At 44.3% G+C, this 23472-nt stretch overlaps 1 protein-coding gene across 1 annotated transcript in view; it reads right to left on the minus strand.

Moving 5' to 3' along the window:
• LOC138540824 (vitellogenin-A2-like) overlaps positions 1-17069 on the minus strand; it is a 72045-nt gene extending 54976 nt beyond the window's left edge. The window contains exons 1-13 of the mRNA XM_069641712.1: positions 16992-17069; positions 16858-16878; positions 16596-16747; positions 14659-14910; positions 14216-14377; positions 13973-14121; positions 10288-10438; positions 8106-8263; positions 7859-8024; positions 6760-6885; positions 2431-2649; positions 693-916; positions 494-591 (exon numbers count right to left, since the gene is read on the minus strand). Of these exons, the coding sequence (XP_069497813.1) occupies positions 494-591; positions 693-916; positions 2431-2649; positions 6760-6885; positions 7859-8024; positions 8106-8263; positions 10288-10438; positions 13973-14121; positions 14216-14377; positions 14659-14910; positions 16596-16747; positions 16858-16878; positions 16992-17031 (1918 nt within the window). The 5' untranslated portion in view covers positions 17032-17069. The remainder of the gene's footprint in view (positions 1-493; positions 592-692; positions 917-2430; positions 2650-6759; positions 6886-7858; positions 8025-8105; positions 8264-10287; positions 10439-13972; positions 14122-14215; positions 14378-14658; positions 14911-16595; positions 16748-16857; positions 16879-16991) is intronic.
• Between the last annotated feature and the right edge of the window lie 6403 nt (positions 17070-23472).

The following is a 23472-nucleotide window of genomic DNA, read 5'->3' on the forward strand; positions in this document are numbered from 1 at the left end:
AGTGGAGCGAACAGTAATTGATGAGGTGTTCTTTGAAGAGTAGGGTCTTCAGGTCTTTCAGGTAGGGTCTTCAGGATGGAGGGGTCCACTCTTACTAGTATTGCTCTCTTTTTCCCAGAGACAGGGTGCATATCAGGAAGAGGCCTCTTTCTTGGTTAAAAAACGTGCATAGGTGCGACTGTACAAAGGCTTTAAACCTAGAACTCCACCATGAAGTCTTGCCATGATTTGTTCGCCTCTTACAATTTAAATGAATTAAAGAATATATTGGTACTAATGGCACTCATAACATTTTCACTGGACTTTTTCCGGTTTTCACATTTATAGTCCGAAATTCCATTATTAATCTCCTTTTTCAATATTTTCATCAATGGCATAATCAAATTTAAGAGCTTCATTAATTTTAATATAGAAAATACTGGAAAGAACTGAATCAAGGAAACCTTTTGCTTTGAAATAGACTAACCCCACTTCACCCTCCTTTATTACTCACATTTGAACGTATCCATATGCAGAGCTTTGCTGTAGCGATAGCTCATTCTGTCGAGGGCCGGGTTGAGGATCTTAAGGGCAACACTGCAAGCAGCTGCCCTATTTGGGACGAAGATTAAACAAATAAATGAATTAATCCAGAAATAAATCATCAATGGTCATTATTCATAACTGCATATTAGTACATGCGTTGTACTTACAGTTGGTGGAGCTCTGGGACGCGACTTTTGGACAAGGCCTTCATTTGCGAAAACACAAAGCTTGCGAGCTGGAGGTTCACTTTGCTCTCCTTTGATGCAATGTTGGCAATGGTTGTCACTAGGGCCAGACGAGGCTTGGTTTGAAACAGGACCACACAGGCCATCATTCGGACTTCAGTGCGAACTCTACGGTCCATGAAGACTTGGAGCAGAATCTCCTGGACCTGAATAGAGAAAACACCAAAGCACTGACATGTCTCTATTAGCAAATAGAAGTCCCCAATTGCGGTTGAAATATCAGTGGTGATGTTTTATGAATGGAGCACAGGAGAGCAAATCCACCGACCTGAAGAGTGATCTGATTTGGAAACACTACATAAGCATTCTAAGTCTCTGTGTGGGAATCCTCTGTGTGTACATGTCTTTCAGATGGTCCCCGGATGCTAATGATGTTACCTCTATTTATGAAACTTATGAAGGGCTCCACTTTGTGTAAATGTCTTTAAGACTGTCCCTTAATGCTAATAATGTGGCATATATTCGGGAAATTAATGAGGTGATCTTCTGTGTATAAATATCTTTAAGACGGTCCCTTACTGCTACTACTACACTACGAAATCCCTAATATCAACATGCAGCCATTAGCTGTGCTGCTGGTGTGACTGCCTAGACCAAAGCAGATTCTGTTTGAAAATATGGTGCACTCAGATCTGGGCCAGTTCTGCACTTCTTTACCCCATGCTTAATCTCCCATGTGGCAGGTCAGGCACTGATGAAAGCCCAATGCTCACAGGGATCTTTCCACACATATAGCAGCACTGTTTGGACAAATATGGAAGTACTCATGCCCAGCATGAGCGTCACCCTCTATATTTTCCATTTCCACCCTGATGCATTGAAGGAACAGGAAAAGCTGTGGTTGCAGTGATGTTACCTTTAATGTCCATCGCTGCAAATGTACTTACTGACCACAGGTATGTAGGGGGTCTGTTCACTGGACCCTACAAGGTGCCCTATGGAGCTCAATGCATGTATGAGTGCCTGGATATCCTACAGCACAAAGATATGCATAGAGGGCCGGGCACAAGCCTCCTTTCACCCACAGACAGTCGCTTCCTCTGCAAAGAAATTGCTGTTACGAGCCAGGGATTTTATTGAATAGAATTGTGCTCATAGAATGCATGGCACAAAATTCATCCTCCATTTAACTGTGTGTGTGTCTAATGGAATTATGTAGGGTTGTGAATTGATTATTTGTCATTTAAAAATATTTCCAATGTGTAGTGTTTTTATTTAAAGCCACGTGCACAATAAAAACACATTCATCCACCATGTATTCTTTGTATGGTTTTGTTAATTGGCTTACTCGTTGGCTTGCCACTCTATGTATATAGGAAACATGTTTTTCTCTTGCCTATATCCTGCCATATTTCTAGTAGAGAGGTAAAATCCTTGCAAATTTAGCACATCTTTTGCCAATTACCAATCCAATCATTTTACTAAAGCAATTCAGGATAATGTATACTTGTGCGCAGTTAGTATGATTTAAGCTTTCCTGGCATCACATTTTGCCCAAATTGCTAGTAGGAACATTTCAAATTACAATATCAAGCCTATCTACGAAACGCTACATTCTGGTTTTAAAATAATTACATGGGCATCAAAGGATCTTATCTGCCAATCCCAAGCCATTATTTTCCAAGGTAGGAATTGATTCTTTTGCCATGCTGGGACTTACCCTCTTCGGGTCCTCCTGGGCGATATTCCTCAGGGCCATCACTGCATCCGTCTGGATCCTGACTGGCAGCTGGAAAGCGCTGGCAGAGAATCCTGGCAGAAACTTCTGGATGCGCTTGATGCTGGCGGGCTGTCCTGCATTCCCAAGGGCCTTCAGGGCCAGTGCCATGTCATCTTGATGGCCACTGCTGGCTGCCTCTGCTGCTAGATCATGGAGAGGCTAGAAAAGAAACACACTTGTACTGATCATGTGTTTCTCCAATAATGATGTCTTTCGGTAACTTTGGAAGACATCAATGCAATCTCAATGTATCATCCTATGTATCTGTCCTTTAAAGAAGCAGCAAAAGGTATTGTCCCACAATATGAAAAGTGTGCAGGTCGTGATACATACCATTACTGTAGGGAATGCAAGACGCGTACCGTTACAGGGAATGTGCACACAAAGTGTGCATCCCATGAAAGCATGTTCCCTACAAAGAGTAAGAGTTGTTATATGTGCTCCCCTGGTAGAGGCTCAGAATATCGAGTGGCAGACTTCTTCCCTGCATCTTATAAGCTTGTAGACGTGCATAGTGGGTCCTGCAGACCTTCAGAAAACGCAAAGTGGGGGAGGAGGGTGCAGTGAAGCACTGAAAGCTCCTCTAGCCTACGCTGAGTGACACTGTAGCAGACTCTGTCTCTGCTGATGGGGCAGTGCATGCTGCATCTGCCCGCTACAATGGGGTCTATTCGATGAAAGCAATAGGTATGCCCTTTGAATTCTGACCCTAGCGGTGCAATGTGACCGACCATTCGTCTCATCTACAGCAGTTGCTTAGAAGCAACGATGCAGGTGCGGAAGTGCTACAAACTGTTGCAATATATTTGTAATACCACGGACTGTCATTTAATGCATGTGCATTTTGCATGTCACGTCCATTTGTTCCTTGTTTTTTGTCCGAGCATTTCCCCAAATATCCAACCATACGGAAGACACATACCACATGTGTCTTAAAAGTAGTTACTCTTCAACCCCCAAGAAAAAGGAGCATTCCACCCATTATACCCAATAAAATACTCAAGAGGAAGGGTCATTAAACAGAACTTAGATTGTGGAAGTCATCTCATAGTTCTGTGGCATTGAAGCACACGCCCTACATAGCCAGGCGCTAGGTGGTCATCAGCAGTTTCTTTCCACTGACATGGTTCTGGTGACACTGCTTCACTTACTGTGGACCCTCAGTTAAAATATCTACATGATTACTTATATAATATATGAATTGTAAACAACGGTCAAGGTTTACAAGAAAAGTAGTGAACCTATATTTCTCACAGTTTGGTTACCTCGATCCCCTGGCCCCCTCTCATTCCCACCCACCCTTTCCTTCCCCCAATACAATCCCCATAACTGGACCCTGCCTTTCTTCCATCCCCCCACACGTTGCTTTTATGAATGTACTAGCGAGACTGAAAGAAACACATTGAAAAAACATGCATATTTAAAGAATGTCATTAATTCAGTCATTGTCCCTGACAGCATGCAGCTTTCTATGCCCTCTCATTTATAATACCCACTGGCCACACCTCTTATAGAACATGCCAAAAACTAAATCAACCCCCACCCCCAGCCACCCATTACCTATATCCACAGCTGTGCCAGCAGCAATTCCACCTTAATCATGCAAGACAAACCTGATCACTGCAGGTGCAGAATTCTTGTTGAATTCAGTTTAGGAATGGATTTTGTGTCCCAAGCAGGCTACATGCAATCTAGTGTCCGTGAGAGAGCTCAGCAGGATGTGATATAAAATCAGCCCCAGCAGGGTCCAGGTACACATCCCCAGTGAGAAAGCAGCAAAACACAAAAGTACCCTTGGCTTGCCTTCCAGGAGCAGTGATGAAGTCACTGGCAGTAAGGGAACAATGGGTGACATTCCCACCGAAGACTATAGGAATGCTGTACCCGTTAGTTATCGCCCACTTCAATCTCTGGTTTTAAAATATAATGCAGCGCTTGAACAGAAAACAAAGCAGTAGGGAGTGATTCCCTGGATCTAGACGTGCTCATAAATCTGGAGGATGGCATGACCAGATTTTAAAAAATGTAGCAATTGCAGGTATTGGAGATTATATAATGAACAAAGCCCTGGATCTCAAGTGTAGCCCCTGCATGCAGGTCCCGGTCTTAACCACATGTGGTGTAGGCATGACAGTCTGAGAACTTAAATCATTGGACCCAATTTACTAAAAAGCTCAAACCGTGAGTATTCCAACATTAGTTGCTTTGGTAAAGTGTATGGCTGCGAGTCTGAACTTGTTTTTTCGAGTAGAAAACACTTTTGATGATTTAAAAAGCTTCAGCTATATTGAGACATGGGTCTACATTCAGGACTTTCATATCATCTTGCAGATTCTACTGGGATTTAATTAAATTAAGGGCTAATAATAATTTGTTATGCATATTGCGCATTCCCCAAAGCATTGAACATAGAACAGTTTACATAAAATTATTATTACCCAGCCAAAGATCACTAACTGAACGAAAGTGTGAGCTGGCTTTGCTGGGATTCAAACCTGCAACCTAAAGATCACAAACAGGTCTCAATGCATGCACTTCACCCACTGGGCTATCTTACCAGCTAATCATGTACTTGTTCCAAGGATCATTCCTTTACTTACACCCGGGGAGGATGAGCCAACTAAATAAGTGGCTGGAATACCAGGCGAGAATATACAATCCATGCCTGCTGTCCTAGCCACCCAATGCCCTTCCCTGGGTGGGGCTTTTATTTTCTGTTTTTTTTCTAAAATCAGGGGATTTTATCAAGAGCCTCTCCTTGTTGCCTATTCACACCCCCACCCCAAAATCACCCGATTTCCCTTCAATCCCTCATTTACCTGCAGGACCGAAGCCTTGCGCTCCGGTCCCTGAGCTCCTCCTGTCTGGTGCCACTGTTGAAATAGAAAAGGGACTAAGTCCCTTTTCAGATGGCAGCTGCAATTTTGGATCATGTTTTCCAGGGCTGCCGTCACCCAAAAAGGGACCTATTCCCTTTTCAATTTCAATGGCAGCAGCCATTTAAAAAAAAAAAAATCTCTTACGGGAAATGTGCTCTCGCTGAGCTAATCTCCAATCAAAAGAAAAAGAAAAACAATCTGCACTCCGGTAAATCCAGAGGCGCAAATAGCTTTCACACCCCGGTGGGGTGATGGGGAGGGGCAGAAATGGCCATTATCGGCCTTCAGCTTGGGCCTTCCAAAGCTCAGGCTATTAAAGCCCATGTGCTCCCCCTCGACTCTCACCGGGGCATGAAAGCTATAATTGGAATCACATACATATCGCTAAATATTTGTTTCAGTTAAAAAAGGACAGCAATTAAAATGGATCCACTTCACTGGACATACAACTGCCAAACAGGTACCACTGATATATTTTATTTAAATCCTTGTAGAATTATTCAGAATTAATTGGGTACGTAAGTAATAACATGGCCACAATGCTTGTAATACGCTATAGTGTCACCTTTGGGATTGCCAATTAGCTATACATTTTTTTAATTTATTTTTCTAACTTGCTATGCAGCAATCAGCTAAATTGATTCACAATTTCTTTTGGATTCCTTCAATGGTCACATATTAAGAATAGAAACCCTTTATTAATGCTTTTGGTTTAACAAGTTGCAGTCGTCGAGTCTTGCCAGTCAACGCATGCATAATTTAGGCTTCCCTTTGATTTCTAGTTCTACTTTGATACAAACAGAGACATATTAATCTGAGTAACCCATACACTTTTATTAGATGAGTGAGTTGGTAAGAACAATAATGCTGTTATTTTTAAGGGATTTTTCAATCTTTTTTTGTTACGTTATTGATAATTGATATTATCTATGTATTTTTCAGCTTAAAAGGTTTATGCATTTAACCCAGGTGAAAACTGGTATCCATTGATTAATTAGCCCTAAAGAAACATATATGGCAAAGCACATCAACCCAAAATATCTGATGAGAACCATGCATGAAGTACAGGCATATTTATGACACCCAAGTCTTATTGATTGTGACCTATGAATGTGTAAGTTTCATGAAATCGGTGATTTTCATTTCATGAAGTATTGTGCACATGTGGTTGCCCTCTGGCAATTCTATTCAGAATTAGGCTCCTGGGCTGTTTCCCCACTACCCAAGGTTCACCATCAGGGTTGAAGCATTGTACCAATGAACACAGCCCTACTATGGACTGCTGCCCCTAATGTGACATTGGAAGTGAGAAGGCGAGTAAAAATATCAACATTCCAGTCCAAATGAAAGCGTCTCTGGTAATATTCATAACGCGACTATGCATACTCACTGCAAGAGCTGGGTCGGGGCAGGAGGAGTGCGCCCCGCAGTACTTGTTCACCATGGACCCGTATCCCAGGACTGCAGCTTTGTACACGACGGGGGATTTCTGATGTTCCGCAACAGTCACCAAATCCTGCAGGAGGGAGAGCAAGAGTTAGAACTGAGATATGTTCCTTATTGTAGCATACTCAAGACGTAACACCTCATTACCAACTGAACAATGTATGATTATCATTTGCGACACTGCAATTAGACAGACAAATTAGGGGGATGACTCGAATTCCAACCACTGTCCTCCTTGACATTCCTTGTAATATCTGCAGATAGAGGAGTGCATCAGTTACTGTACACATGACCCAAGACGTCACTAGATTAAGAATCAATGGCGCTGCTCCCTGCACAGCCAATCACTGGCATTCCTGTTATGGAATGAGCCATTGGCAACAGGGAGTCTCTGCTGAGCCTGTGGCTCACTCACAGGGGGCTGTATACTGTTACTTCTATCTCTGGGAGACAGAGCATCTTCAGGAGGCATCCAGCAATGTGGCTCCTGGGCTCGCAAAACACCCTTCAGTGGGCGCACACAGTACACAATCCCAACAAAAGTAGTCCTAGCTCTGGCACATGCCCTCTCTCGACACAGGCACTAGTTGCAAAGAGCATTCCCTTGATTCTGTGGGGCCACTTCTTTAATATCAATGCGACACTGGCATCAATGCATGGGGAGGATGCTCTGTACCTTTAACACACTTTATGTGATGAATAGGGCAGAGTGATGGAAGTGTAGTGCAGCTTCGGGCCACTGAATCAGCAGACATTTCAACATACAAATGTGGTGTGGCAGGGCCTCCCACTACAGATTATTAAAAGAGGATTCATTCCTCTTCACTCTGAACACGAGGCCCTCATTTTAATACTGGAAGATTAGAAGAGAACGTCATAAGATTGGAATATTTCCAATCATGCTACACATTACAAAATGCAACCGGGGCATGCAACATGGCAATGCATCTGCTTTTAACCCTTCAGACCTAGAGAAAGCTGGAGTGATTGGATCACACTTCCAGACAGTAATTAAGGAAAACAGAGATCTCTGGGATACTTACCGCAGCTATTTTCAAGCTCTGCTGATCAGCCTTCGTGAATTGGATGGCGAGAGCTATGGCCTGGGCTGCTTCACTAGGGCTCAGCTCCTCATTGTGGACCTTCTGCTTGATAACCTTCAGCGCATCAACCGTTCCTGCCATTGAGATTGCGTTTCGCAGCCAGCGCCTGCAGTCCACATTCAAAGGGTTACACAGATACATGTCCATCATGACAGCATACGCCTATGTCCTTGTGACCAATGCATACCTGTATTGAGGTCTATCTGCAAACTGCTTGCACAGGGCCTGGATGGTTTCATAGCTTGACGCGCGCAAAATCTGGGTGAGCTGCAGGAATTTGGCCGGTGCATCTGCGTGTACCTGTTGCTGGTTATTCTGCACCAAGTGCTGCAGGGTTTCTGATATCTAGGACAATAAACATAAAATTAAATGTTAGTCTAAAGTAGGCATTTTATTTCAGGAGGGACATCCTATAAAACAAAGTCTGTATACATTGGAGAAGCTGTGATGAACACTTTGAAGTTATAAGAAAAAATATCTTAGGATGGTCAGGTAAAGTCCTAGGCATGTTACTCATGTGCCACTCTGGATGAGGGTTGAAGAAATGGGCACTGCGCATAGCCTTCTGGAAAAGGAGAGATTTGTCATGGAACAACCCCTAGCAGAGAAGAAGGGTCACAAAGTGGTTGGAACTTGCTTTTTTTAATAAAATAATCAATATTAGCACACAGGGTGCTAATTCATTCAACCGGACGCACGCGGCGTCCCACTGAATGAATGAAAATACTTTTTTTGCCCCCCAGGCTAATGATTTGGTAACTCGGGGTGCTAATAGCATTAACCCCCTGTTCCAAGGTTTGGAACGAGGTGGTGGATCTAACGGCCCAGTGACCTTCGATAGGCCCTCGCTTAGCTCGGGCAGATAACTTGGGCTGCAGTGCCGTTACTCCCGTTCCAGCCCTTGGAACAGGAGAGGGGGCTAACGCTATATAATTCTTTAGGGAACGGACAGTGGTCATGTGATACAATGAGGCAAACTTGAACACAAGGATGGCCGTTCCATCATGCAATTGGTTACAGAGCCCTCAATCTGAAGTTTCCCATCCCATGGGGAAGAAAGTGACTAAGTCTAGGTTTTAGTTTGCACTATACCTATAAGCTGAAACTATTGTATTAGTGTACAAACTACAAGTAGGGAGAAATGGCATATGAGGAGGAAGAGATGGCTTCTAGGTGTTATTTGGTTATTTGCCCGCCCGTTGACTGCCCATGCACTCCCCACCCAAAATCACATTCGCATCTGAACTCTTTCAGCTTGCTTTAATCAAGCCTTATCAACAAACTTTGCACTCAAAGTGGCTGCCAATGATTTTTCCAAGCAGTCTTCTGAAAGTTAAAGATTTAGGCCCTGATTCATGGAATTATTTGGGTATAAAACTGGGATTTAATTGGAGCTGTAACTTAATAGTGATGTAATGAAAATCTTAACCAGGTCTACCTTCAGACCTTGATTTATAAGCACTATCTCTGTCTACTGAAGAAGTTCTAGTAAAAAAAAGCACTGGAAAAGCTAACAGTTTTGACTTGGGTATAAGTATTAGGCATTTGCCAGGCACTGCTATTAGATGCCCAGGAACTCGCACCATTTTCCACCGGCTGCCATCAATGGCCAGCCAATACCACAACGGCCCCGCCTGACAAGTGCCTTTCCCAAGCCTACACAACAGCCCAAAGTGTTTCTATTGCCCATGGCTGTTTCTTTGGATTCTGCAACTTGAAGTAGTACATTTAAAAAAGAAAGCCAAAACTACAAGAATTCAAAGAAATAAAAAAAACGGGACTGGATCGCCTTCCCACCAATGGCAAGGGGGGACTTGAGAAATCTGCAGTTTTACAGTCCATGGTTGAGACTGTGCCCCATCTCTATAATGCGGATGTCCAGGAGAGACAGCTCGATTTAGGGACTGCAAAGGACGGCTCTAAAGATGACGAGGTACAAGGGCACCACGTGGCATTGTGGGAGCAAGTATAAAGGAGTGCTGGTTGCTGCCACACACATACCAAATTACTGAGCAGTTAATAATAACCGTGACCACTAACATAGCGATATCATTGGTGAGCAATAGTGCCAAGCTCCAGGGAACGACCAGGCAGAGGTTGTGTGCCGCAGACCAGGCAACAACTCAACATCTAAAAAAAGGGGGGAGTGATTTGAGCTGCGAATTACGTTGCATATGTGTTGGGCACTGTAACGATTGTAGTCTATAGCCCAACTACCAATACATTCAAACTCAATACCATTATGTCTTTAATTATAATGTCATTATTTCAGTACTATCTTTATGTCTTGTGGCAGTCGGAAGACACTATTTTACCTTCACACACTATTTCCAATCTGCGAAAATATTATTACATTGAGTGTTACGCACCTGTGCCTCAGGGCTGCGGGTCTTCACCAGATGAATTGGCATCTGGAGCACTTCGGACGCAAACCGGTAGTGGAGGCCGCCCCGGTTCTGCAGTTCCGTCTGAGGGGCGCTTACGCGATTGCTTTTAGTTTCCACAAGGGTGAGCACTTGCCTGAAAGGGAGCAGAGAAACATTCATGCATACCATTTAGCACATAATGCCCAAATGTGTCTCTGCCGTGTGTGAGCGCGTTGGGTGAACGGGTGAGCATGCGCGTGTGGTTGCTTGCACTTTGGTGTCTCTGGTAATACACGGGTGAGCACAGACGCGCAAACCCTTGGACAGCTTTACAACTCTCGCGATTTAACCGTCCTCACGACTAATCTCACAAAAGCATGTCAGGTTTGCTTGATTAATATCTGCACTGGCCTGATTTCGATCCATGTGTATGATCATGTTGCGGTAGCCCAGAGGTTTGAGAAAGCTGTGCTAGAAATGTTGACCTGTTCGCATCACCATTAGGCTAAAAGCCTATTTGATGTCACATACTCTGATGAGTTGTGCATCAACGGGCAAGTGACGTAATTTCCACTGGCCCCATGTCTGTGTTGAAGTGACACCACTGGTCTGAAGTGAGGCTATCAGCTACATGGTCCGCAGATGGGTGTAGGGTTTCTTTTGATCTCAGGGCAGCATATGGCCTGAAAACAAGTCCTTTCTGCCTGGTTTGGGTTCTCTTCTATAAGTGTGGGAATCTGCCCGTCTCTTTTAATAGCTTTCTCTTGCTTCTGGCAGCCGAATCCATCCCCACTGCGCAGGCGCACATGGGACTCGAGACCCAATGTACTCTCGAGGATGGTTAAGATCTGACGGCGGAACATTCACAGTCGGTTCTAGAGCAGAAACTTTTTCAATTCCTATTTTATTCACTTTTAGACTTAATTTAGCTGTGGTGTAGAATGTCCAGATTTTTCCAAGACTGTCCAAGAATTGGACCCTCTGCCCACCCCCCCCCCCGGCCCCCAACCTGAGAGTGTTTATTATATTAAATTTAAAAACTCCAACTCGGTTATGGGAAAAGAGTGGGTGACCATGACATCTGCAGCAATTATTAAACAATATAACACTTTAATAATTTTGCACTGCAGGATGGGCTGTACCCCTCAACCTGACAGATACCAGACACCTGCATTAACTAATTGTGGCACAGAGACAGGTTTCGAAACCACTGAGTAGCAAGGCCGGTAATATCAATCAAAAGCACACTTTTTAGCATTATCCACAATGAGAACTGCTGGAAAACTGTGGGAGATACCCCCTTCATGTGTTTATTTGGTTTATTTGGTAATCAAAAAAAGAGCATGCCTATAATAACGAAACAATAATAATGAAAAAGTATCGATTTAAAAACAATATATATATATATGGGGTGGATTAAGGGGTTAAAACAGGTGAGGCTCGGTTTGGGGTAGGTTCAAAAGCAAGGGGCAATGGGGGTTTGGGAGGGTACCCCCCAATAAAAAGGAAAACAATTGTATATTTTTCGTTATTAAAGTAAAGTTTTGTCGTAAATTCATTCTCAGTAATTTCATTCGTTAAAATCACATAGAACCATGTATTTATGTATTTATTGTGTGCAACTGTTTACATATAACTTTCACACATCACAATTCACAATATTTCCTCACATTTTACTCATTTAAAACCAACCATAAGAATGTTAAAAAAAAAGCGATGCTTAATGACATTTCTTGCGCATTCAGAATTTGATACCAAAAAGCCTCAGTAGTTAAAATGTCTTCATAATGGACACATTTACGCAAGAGTTCAATATGCAGAGGAGTTAACGCAGAGCAGTTAGTGAGAAGGTGCTATAAATACTGAACCTCAAGTGAACAGTATTGACAGAGCCTCTCCAGCCTCGGAATATTATTTCTTGAACCTAGAACTCCTCTAGTTAATAATACATTACATTTCATTCTTAAAACATCATTTTAAAAGATTGTGATGGATGTTTTAATAAATACAATGGAACCGTATTAAAGATGTGATTTCCATCCGAGAATGGTGAAATATATGATAGCTGATTATGCTGATTATTGAGGCTCTGTTCGCTATCCAATCCATTTCCAACACTTTCTTTTTCACTTTCAGAGGTTGAGTTAAAAGCTCCTCTCTCGTAGAATAATGATTCACTAACTTGGCATCATATTTGTCCCTCCAAACCTGTAGAACTTCACATTTACTATGTGTCAACTCTTCATGTAAGCTTGAAAACAAGCTCTCTGGTGGAGGAGATAGCATCTCAGTAAAAAGTTGCAGGAATGTTCCAATTAATAAGTGCTTGTATCGAAAGTATACCAAGTTCATTCCTAATAATGCCCATAGGAACACACTGTGGAAGAGTTCAAGTTTTCCTCCAAATTATTGCTTGAGTTCTAGCCCAACCCGGTGGATTAACCATGCTTTCTGCTCCATACGAAATGCATGGCACTAATTTCTGTTGATAATAACGTAATAAAGGCAAAATCGAGAAAAAAACATAAGAGGCGCAATTGTGTGGCTACCGCAGTAGCAGCTGATTGCAAGGAAGTAGTAGGTGTCTGTTTCAATGCTTTATCATAAAAGATCACGCCCAAATGCTTAAAGTGATCCACCACCTCCAATTGTGTGCCGTCAAGGAACCAGTTGAATTTAACTTTTTTTTTGGGATACCATGGCGGCTTAATAATTAATCATTCTGATTTTCCGATCTACTAAATATCTATTTATAGCCGTCAAAGATCTTTGGAGCCCAATCCATCATATCACACAAAATTATGTTGTCAGCATATGCTAAATGCTTAAGGCTTAAATTCTCTAAATGAGTATGATACGTCTGAACTTGGATGAAAACGTTTCTTAGATCACATATGTAAGCATTGAACAAAAATGGAGCCAGGACACATTCCTGGTGCAAGCCTCGGGAGGTTCTCATCCATTTTGAATAAGTACCTTGTTGATCCAACCTTATTTCACCTCAGTTTCAGCATGTAACGCAATCAGGATACTCAATAATGAGGGGGGCACCCTAATGTATCAAGCTTATGCCACAATTTTGCCTTGTTGGCACAATCAAAGTCTACGAAATATCAAAACACACCATGAATAGTGCCTTTTTGGTATGAAAACAGTTTAAAGAGGTGCCAACTCCCTTCTTGAAACCTGATTGACAGTGATCTAAGCCGCCCACCGCAGAAGCCCACAATTGCAATCCTCTTATGCAATGTATATTGCGCAAATGTGGCACTCATTGCAATTATACATTTCACTGTGAACAGTTGCTGGGTCTACAGTCAATGCTTTGGTTGGGGTATTTTTAAATATCAACATCACGAGTCATCAAATGTAAATAAAGATAATATTCATATCTTTAGATTTGGCCCATCATTTAGTTTACCTATCAAATGTATGTATGTCTGTATGCGTAGTGTTGATAAAGGGGGCCCCTAGCTGGGAAGCAACAGAGTAAAGTACATAGGAACACACCGAACGTGTTATGGGTATTGGGCGGGGATAGCTTGGTGTGCTGGAATGGGGGGTGAGGGATTAAGGTAGGGTAGGCAGCGCTGCAGGGGTTAGAAGAGAAGTAGGGGTGAGTAAAGCAATCTGTGATTGTCCAGCTCAAAAGCAATCTATGTGATTAGTAAATTCCATAACTGTCTACCTGGCTTCCATGACGCATGCGCCAGATAGCTCATAGAATGGTGAGTACTGGTACACCTGTCGCGCAGTAGCCTCAGTGATCAACGCGCCTGCATCTCTGTTCTTCATCTTGTAGGTGAATGTTGAGGCTCCCCTTAGGTTCTTTGCCTTCTATAGGTGAAACAAATACAACATTATTATTGGCACTATTGATCATGGAACAATGTTTAACATTGGACAGGACCGATATTTAAAGTGATCAAACCTGCTGACAAGAATCGCATTTCTCAGCGTAAGCCATGCCGATGTTCTTGTCAACCTTATCCTGACAGTTGTTTAGGTCCCGGGATTTGATGACAATGATTCTATCTGTTTTCTTGTCTTCTTGAATGACATACCTGGTGTGGCAGACACCAGTGATGCCAGTCTGTTGGAATCAATGGAGAATAATTACAGCCATTAACATAAACAGGTCACCAGAGGTAGAATTTTCCAACTGTTGCATGCAATGGCGGTGTGAGTGTGATGGATCATTCACACAAACAATTACACATGCAGGAGGAGGGAAAGACGTGCAGATATTGGGGCTAGGAGGCCTGAAGGGGCACAATATTATTGGTGCCAAGAGCCTGGACGTCAGCTTTTAGGAAAGGACCAGAGGAATTGATGGTGATGTCATAGATCTATTTACTAATACATATAACCAACCTCTTGTAGGTCATAGACGTTTTGGGTCTTCTTCATGGTGACCTGCAGCAAGTTCAGGATCCCTCTGTGCATGTTGACCACGGTTTCAGAGACAGCGTCTGAGGCATAAATGTCTGCGACGCGTCCATTGCTGTACTCAAACTTCACAGGTTTGCTAAGCTGAGCCGCGAGTGCCTGGGTCAGTTTTGAAGAGCGGGTGAATGGATCCTTAGGCCAGATGCCATTGTACTCCTTGATTTCCGGAGCTATGATCTGAAGTTAAAATTGAAAGAACATGATTACAAAATCGGATTACTATCAGTGTTCTTTACAGCACAATTATCTGCCACATGACTGGCAATGCATGAAGGTAAATCCGTGAACAATTTTAATAACACATATGACTATGCACACATCAAGACCCGGCAAAGCCTTTGCCCGCAGACTGTACTTTCTATGCATGAGGTGGGCTAAGATTGGTTTTATAGAAATCCTTTCTGGCGCCTGTTTAAAATGTAGATTAACAATCAGCCTTTGAAAATGTAACACAGTGAAACAAACCACATACACAGTGATCTGGTGATTTGTGATATTTGCAAATCATTTGGTGTTATTTTTATGATAGGCAATGCAATTTTGTTTCGAAGTATCAATAATAATGACAATAATAATAATCGTTTTCCAGTAGATTTCTTTTGTGACCATTTATTGTTAAAAATCAGATGTATTACAATTACTATTATTACTTTTAGAAACTTGCCATCGTCAGCATACATGGAATGAATATGTTACACACATACACCTCTCCAAGGACATTTGAGTTTCTGTATATTGTAGTAAAACAAAAGGGGTGATGGCTGGACGGTTAAGAACTAATCTTAACCTCTGGCATTGCTTTGGGCAACCCTCCAGACCACCCTTCTTCACCTGTATATTGTAGCCTGTACCAGGAATTAGTATTTTACAAGCACATTTCAAGTGAATAGATCTGTATAACATTAATGCTCACTCACTCAATCTTTTCTGGCTGTCAATCTTAGCATTATGCTAATGCTCCCGAGCTTCATGCTCATTGGTGTGTAATGCTGAAACAAAGCATTTGCTCCACAAGCGTCAAACCAGGTTCAAGGGAAGGTGGATACTCAGCGGTGAACCCAGAAGACGTCAATCCTTTGTCAATTAGTATTGCACTCCCTGTGGGATGACCCATCCAGGGCCCAGATTTGTGTGCATCTACAGCTAAGGTCATGCAGCTGCAATTTGTGAATTACGATATGCACAGTGTGCAATGTTTTTAAAATTACCTACACAGCAAATGGTTTGTGAATTCTAGCGGGTCAATGTGGTAGGATCATATTTGTCTGATATTCCAGGGACTCACGCATCTCAGCATGTGAGAGTCCCTGAGATGATCCTGGTATTTTTGCAGGGAAGAGCAGCTTTCCCAGGACTCCCAGATTTATGATCCTTTGGTAACAGGAAGGCATTACTTGCTTCTTATTAAGGAAGTAGAAAGACCCAGAAGCGATTAAGGAAGCTGTTTTGTGAATGTGAGAGAGTTATTTGCACTCGCTAGAGTACTGCATTGCAAGAAAAGGAGGCCTGCAAAGAAATTCGTTATCACTGCAAACCATATTTTGGTGACTGTAATGTTTCCAAATTGTTTTAATGTCACGATAGTCTCCGATTGCCCTGCAATCCATCACATTATTCTTTTTGGGTGTGTGCAAGATCAGTAAATACATTGATCTGAGTTGCATGCAGCAATCTGCTTCTGTGTAGAATTGGACCAGTAACTACTGCATGCTCTGCCTTGTCCAAGGATATTGTGGGAAACGGAAAAAACATCTATGAAACCATAAAACAGTGTTCAGCCCAAAATATTCCTTATTCCTTATTTCCAAGAACATATGTCTCTGATTGCAACTCATCCGAACTCTGTACAAAGGCCTCCTCACCTTGAGAAGATAAGACTTCTGCGCAAACCCGCTGATCTCCACTTTGCAGTTGAGTTTCACGCCAGCTCTGGCCAGGCCGCTCTCTGGGAGTCCATTCAGAATCAGGGTCTCGTAGTTGTAAACGTAGGTCTTGCTTTCAAGGAAGACAGGTTCTGAAAGAAGACAGAAAAACTCTGATGTCAGGTGTATACAGCGTTATAGGTTAGTTCCAGCCACTGACTATGAATTGAACAAAAATGCAGACCACATGACTTGAACCTACCATGGTTGTACTGTTCGCTGCCTGTGGGGGAAGAGAGCAAACAGGCATATTAGAAAGCGCGTCACATCAATGCCCTAGACAGAAGGTCTTTCTCTACCAGAATCCTCAACTCATCACAAGAGGAGCACACTTACCCACAAGGCCAAGCAGAAGCGCTAGGATGATTCCCCTCATGGTGGTTGTGGATGAAGACCAGGGGACGTGCTACTGCTTTTATAGCACACGCAGGCACTGCATGTGGCCACTGACACAGGATTGTTGGCCAACTCATCAATATTTCATAAGACTATACAAACATTGCTTCCCTGCATGCTGACAGCTAGCTTTCACTTGAAGTTTAATGGACGAATATGTCAGCAGTCATGCATATGTGCCAATTATTATAGTTAAACATTAAATGTATTCACTTTTCTTGGAACAGGCTATTTTAAACGTGTGTCCCATTTTGTTATTGAGAGATGTTCATTGATCTTGGCAGGTCGCACTGTGGATCAATAAGAGGTTGTGGTAACTCTGTTCTGGTTATGGTGACATGACCTGGACGAGATCCTATGAAACTGACAAGGTTTTAAAAAAGAATTCCAGCAGAAATAAAAGTTGTGTTCCAAAGAGTATATTTGCTCCTGATGACACACTTTACTTTTCTATTTTTATGTGTATGGATTTTACATGTATTAAAGTGAGACCACTACTGTATTTTTCTAAAATCTAATTAATTGCTTTGACAGTAATGCACACACTTGCACTCACAGCCCAGCGCAGCACCCGGGGTCACAGGATGCAAAAAGCAGTTGTCGTATCCCTTTCTCTTTGCACCTGATTCCACTGGCCCCCAAGTGAAGTATTCGTTAGGTGAAAAGGCATGTTCAGTAAATGGTTATTTGCAACGACCAAAAATTTGCTAAAATATAGGTGTCAAAACTTCCCAAAAAAGTCTTTGAAAATTGCCTCCAATGAAGTACAGGTCTTGTGTTCATTCTCAGTGGGACCACTCCGAATGATTAAAGTTACAGCATTCCAGAATGGTCTCACTCCAGTGGCTACTGGGAAACAGATACCAGCTGCCATAGGCATCTTCTGTCTACAATTAATACATGAAATGGCTGTCTACAATTAATACATGAAATGGCTCACTTTTCTTAAATTCAAAGACACATGAATGTGCTGTTTTCAACGTTATGGTTTACCATTGTATACAGAACATTCAGTAACGTTTTACCATTATTTATAGGTAGGGTTTGCAGCTCTCACGGCAGGCCTGCTGGACAAAGTCTTTCTCTCAGTGTTCAGTTTGGGCGTCACATGCAGAAGTGCCTTTGGAGGGTTTGCACCCAACTAAATAAGTAGTACCATTGTGCAGGTAACCTTGCTGTGCCCACTCACCACACATCTACCAACCATCATGTCACCATTTCGGCTACTGTTACTGGATAGTTTGGTTTTCATGTAACCTAAAAGTAATCCAGGTTTTGCCGCTATTAAACATGGCTTATACTGACCAGTCTAAACTGGTAAATGCAAAGAAAAGTATGCAGCAACCCACAAGCAGTGCCATATCATGTCCCCACACCTTCTTCAATCTAATCATGAAGCCAGGACACGCAAGTGAGTTATCAGGTGTGCGGCTCGTGAGTGATGCCCTGGGAGTTTTGAATGGACAAGATGCCAGTTTGTTTGCACTTCTAGATCTCCCTGCTGTATGCTTCTTTACCAACCACAGGCCATTCCTACTCATCATGAATGCTGGCGCTGCCATTGGGGAATGAGCGCTTCAGTGCGACTTATCAATTGGGTCTGGGTACTTCCAGTCAGTGCAGGTGGTTACCGCCAGATTCATCCAACTCCTTGTACTTTGCAGCACGCAACCGGGGTGTTAGGGAGATTTATCCATTTTATGCCAAATCCCCTCTACCTGTGAGACCACCAGCACTTTTTGCTGGACGTCTGGGCCGTTTTCTTGTTCTCATGAATGAGGGGAGTCTTTTTCCCTCATTCATTCTTTTTGCTCTGACCATGGGAATCCTGTTCATTGTGTTTTTACTTGATTTTATGGAGTCATACTTTCCTCCATGCCTTTTAAGGACATCTGTGTTTCACTTTTGCAAGACACACACCCCTATATGCATTGTTGCTGGAAGCCCTTTGGGCTCTTTTTCTTATATTCTTTTATTTTCCTTAAGAACTACTGTTCTCAAGGTTAGGGGATATTTTGTATCCTTCTTAGCTTTTTCTTTTCAGAGATCAGCACACAACACCCTATGTGGCATGCTCAGGGGTTACCTAGTATCCCTTCCTCTCTGCTCCTGTAACATATATGTTACAGTGAGAAGCATACAGTTAAGGCTGGTGGCAGTAGACGTCTTCTACCAGCTTTTGTGCAATTTGTGCTCGCAAGTTTTGTTCACAGCTGCGGCTATGCACAGAAGGGTCACCATTGACCCATCTGGTGGCGTCATTTCTTGTGTAGTTGTCCTTTATTGGTGCTTCTTCTACCATCCTGCATGGGGGAGGTTCTGGTCTTCAGCAGAAACCCTTTGTGTAGCCCGCTGAGGCTTCATTGAGTCCTCGAGGACAGAAAGCATGGAAGTATCCTGAAACTCTGCTATCCTTTGTCCTCTGGTGTGCCTGAAAGGAACCAGGTCCTATTGGGGGGGGCTGGCTGTCCTGATTGGACAGCCACCCACCCCTATCTGTAAGCTGCAGGTAATGTTTGCAGAGGCTGAAACACAAGTCGACCACTGGAACAGAAGATCCAAAGAAGAAGACCACTAGAGACAACTGCAGTCCCTTCCAGTAACCACAAAAACACCACAGCTAACCCGATCCCATTTTCAAATCAACAGAGGAGCTCCAAAGAGAAGACTCTGTCCCGTTGGCTGGTGGGATCAACTGAACATAAGACAACTTGTAAGACGAGTCATCTCATGACATGTTGTGAGCTTCCTGTGCTGCAAACCACCAATACCCTAGGACCACCCGACCATATTGCAGTGCACCATCTTCCCATGAACAAATCCTCCCAGAACATTGGTGAGCTCCAGTTGGACCTCCAGAGACAATGGGGGTCATTATGAGGTTAGAGGTAATGGAAAAACGATGCCGGTAAAGGATTACCGGCGTCGCATACCGCTCCGGGCTATTCCAACCTAAGACCCCGGTATTAGAGGCACCGCTAATAACGTTGCCTCTAATAGCGGCAAGGGCGTGGGCACGCGGCCCTTCAGGCCGGCAATACTGTTATGCCGCTAATGGGAGGACATCACAAGTCAGGCGGACATGCAAATAAGGGCATCATGAAGACGCTAATATCGGATACCGGCATGCCGTTAATACCGGCATCGCGAAGGACCCGTAAACTGATATGTGCAGTGTTCCAAACTGCCACAGGTGCACACAATCAGCACAGGTGGAGGCAATGGAGTCTGGGCCAGCACAAAAGGAGCACACCCACACACCACACCCCTTCCCACACCAAAATGATTCCACTAGTAGTAGCAATACTGGGGCTGGAGGACATGCTTGCATTGCTACACCAGCAACAACAACAACAACAGCAGGCACCACAGAGGAGACGCAGGAGGAGAAGGAGGGTGAGACATGCCCAGCATGCCCCACCAGTGCAGCCAGTGGTACCACGCAGGAAGCCCCCAATCCCTTGCATCAGAGCCAGTTCATTCAACCTAACCCCTGAGCAGATCCACACCCCGTACCATCTGGACCGGGACACTATCACCACTATTGTGGACATGATACACAACGACATTGTCAGCCTCACTGAAATACGCATCACCATCCCCCCTCTACTCAAGGTAGTGTTGGTGCTCCACTTCCTTGCCACAGGCACCTACCAGCACACAGTGAGGCACATGCATGGCATATCACAACCCTTATTTTCTTACATGCTGAACCAAGTACCGGATGCCCTCATGAAGCACACAAGGGACTACATATCCCTACCACGGACTCCCCAGGCGATTTGTGATACAAAAGTTGGCTTACATGCACTGGCAGGCATGCAGAATTGTATAGGTGCCCTCGACTGCACCCACCTGGAGTTGGTGGTCCCGCATGCCATGGAAGCGGTGTACTGCAACTGCAAGCAATACCACTCCATCAATGTGCAGATGGTATGTGACGCCAGCAAGATCATCACACATTGTTGTGCCTGATATCCCGGATCAACTCATGACTCAATGGTCCTGCAGAACTCCACGCTACCACACTACATGGAGCAACATGCAGGACGACGTGCCTGGCTGCTTGGTAAATTGCATGACAGGCACATGGCAGTGAAATGGGGGAGAGAGATGCACACACCACCATGGTGTCATTGTTGATGTGACAGCACAATGTGAACATCACAAAACTCTGTGCCCCAAAGCATCCCTAACTGAACATGACAACCAAATCACATAGCAATGAAGTTAGCTGGACACCTATCACAACATGCCAAACTTAAAAACACCCCACATGGCGCAAATCTTCCAACACCAATCATCGTACCTCACCCTCAGTATCACAATCCAGCAACATGCTGTGAATAATCACTATGTAAATGTCAGCAGCAAATCACTACACAGGACAAGCATCCATGGGAGTGCACTGAACAAAATCACCAAGGGAATCCACAGCTTGTCACCATCGTAATAATCAGTGCTGAATGCCTAATATTGCAGAGCCTACTCCCAACGCTGCCAGTTAGAAAATCATACAGAACAAAAACATCACAAATTTGACACAAAAACAGCAGTATGCATCCACAATGCATGAGCAACATCAAGGCAGTGTACACCGTGTATCATTTTGGAGATGCAACCCACACCATATGTCCATGGCACATAACACATTGAGGGCATTAAAATTGTGTGCATACAACCAGGGACATGTGCATGTGACCAGCGATAATCTGCAGGCATGTGTGACTAGTACAGCTGTCCATCATTATTCGACTGACATATACCTTTCATTGCCTCTCATGCAGGTGATAGTGGCTATCCCTTGAAGCCGTGGCTCCTCACCCCTGTCTGAAACCCACAGAACAGGCATGAGGAGGACTACAATCGTTCCCATACCCGTTCCCATGTGGTCATCGAGCAGACCTTTGCCCTGAAGGCACGGTTTTCCTGCCTTCTCCAGTCGGGTGGGGCACTCCACTACAGGCATGAGAAGGTGGCCAAGATCATCATGGCATGTGTCATGCTGCACAACATGTGTATCCGACGGAACGTGCCCCTGCCCCTGACATTGAATTGCAACCACCTGGTGATGATGAAGGGGATGAAGAAGATGTGGGTGCACATCATCGCAGTGCCGATGCACAGGAGGGACGTGCTGTGCGTCAGTCAGTGATTACATATACAATATTTCTGACACACCTGGGTGCAGAGGCTGACATGAAAGTCGGCCAGAGGGCACTGGGTGTTGGAGTACATGTACTATATGCACTGTATATCAATAAATGACACATATGCAATAAGGAATGCTCACTCAAGAATTTGTTTTCACACAACGGGTGTATTTAACTGCCCAAAAAATATTAAAGTGCTGAAACCCTCCACCTCACACACCCTCATCCCCTCACCCTCCCTCTACAACTCTCCCACACACCCTCACCCCTTCCCCCTCCCCACAACTCCCCCATACACCCTCACCTCCCCTCCCCTCCCCCCACAACTCCCCCACACACCGTCACCTCCCCTCCCCTCCCCCCACAACTACCCACACACCCTCCCCCCGCTCCCCCCACAACTCCCCCACACATGGTGTCCAAGCAATTGTCTATTTCCTTCATCAGGCTGCCCGTCTACATACTGCCACTCCCTGCACCAGGTGGCGGCCTGTCCGAGCGGCACAGGGTGCGCGCTGACCTGCGTAGCTGGCTGGTTTGTGTGGAGCTTGAGGAAGATGGGGTGGCCGCCTGCTCCATTCTGGGGGCTTGACGCTCAGCCTCCATTGAATCAGCAATGCGGGTGAGGACCTGCCTCAGGGAAGACACCACCTCACACAATCTATTTGTGCTTTCCACGATGATCTCCCTCAGGGAGGCAGTGTTGTTGTGCCCCTCCTGCCTTGCTTGGGCACTGTCTGTGACAAACTGTCTCACCAGGGCAGTGAGTTCCTCGTCCCGCTGGGCAGTGTGTCCTGCCTGCTGCACCCCCGCCGGGACACCAGTGGAGGTGGAGGGTGCATGTGTTACATGGGCAACTACATTTGGGACCTCTATGGGACTCATGCTCCCTTGAAGGGACTCCCCCCAGACTGCTTCAGGGTGGTGTCATAGTATGAGTCAACAGGTGTGAGCTGGGGGGATGGGGCTGGACTTGGTGTAGCAGGTAGGTCGGAGGAGTCGTCCTCGACAGGCACACACACCTGTCCCTGCACGCCATCATCTGTGAGGGGTGCTGTAGCTGCCGCATCCCCAACAGGGCTGTTATCTGCAGATTGTGGACCTTCAACTGTTTACTCTACAGGTGCCATAGGTGTTGTGGGTACTTTGTTGATGGGCCTTGGTGGCACCAGTGCCGTGGCATCCAGGGCTGGTTTGGTCTTCGTGCCTGTTGTGGCTTGTGTGGGGCTTTGGAAGTGGAAGGCATGTTGCCTTCATCCCTGGGCCTC

This window comes from Ambystoma mexicanum, chromosome 1q (assembly GCF_040938575.1).
Source record: "Ambystoma mexicanum isolate Mex_15411 chromosome 1q, UKY_AmexF1_1, whole genome shotgun sequence".
Lineage (NCBI taxonomy): Eukaryota > Metazoa > Chordata > Amphibia > Caudata > Ambystomatidae > Ambystoma > Ambystoma mexicanum.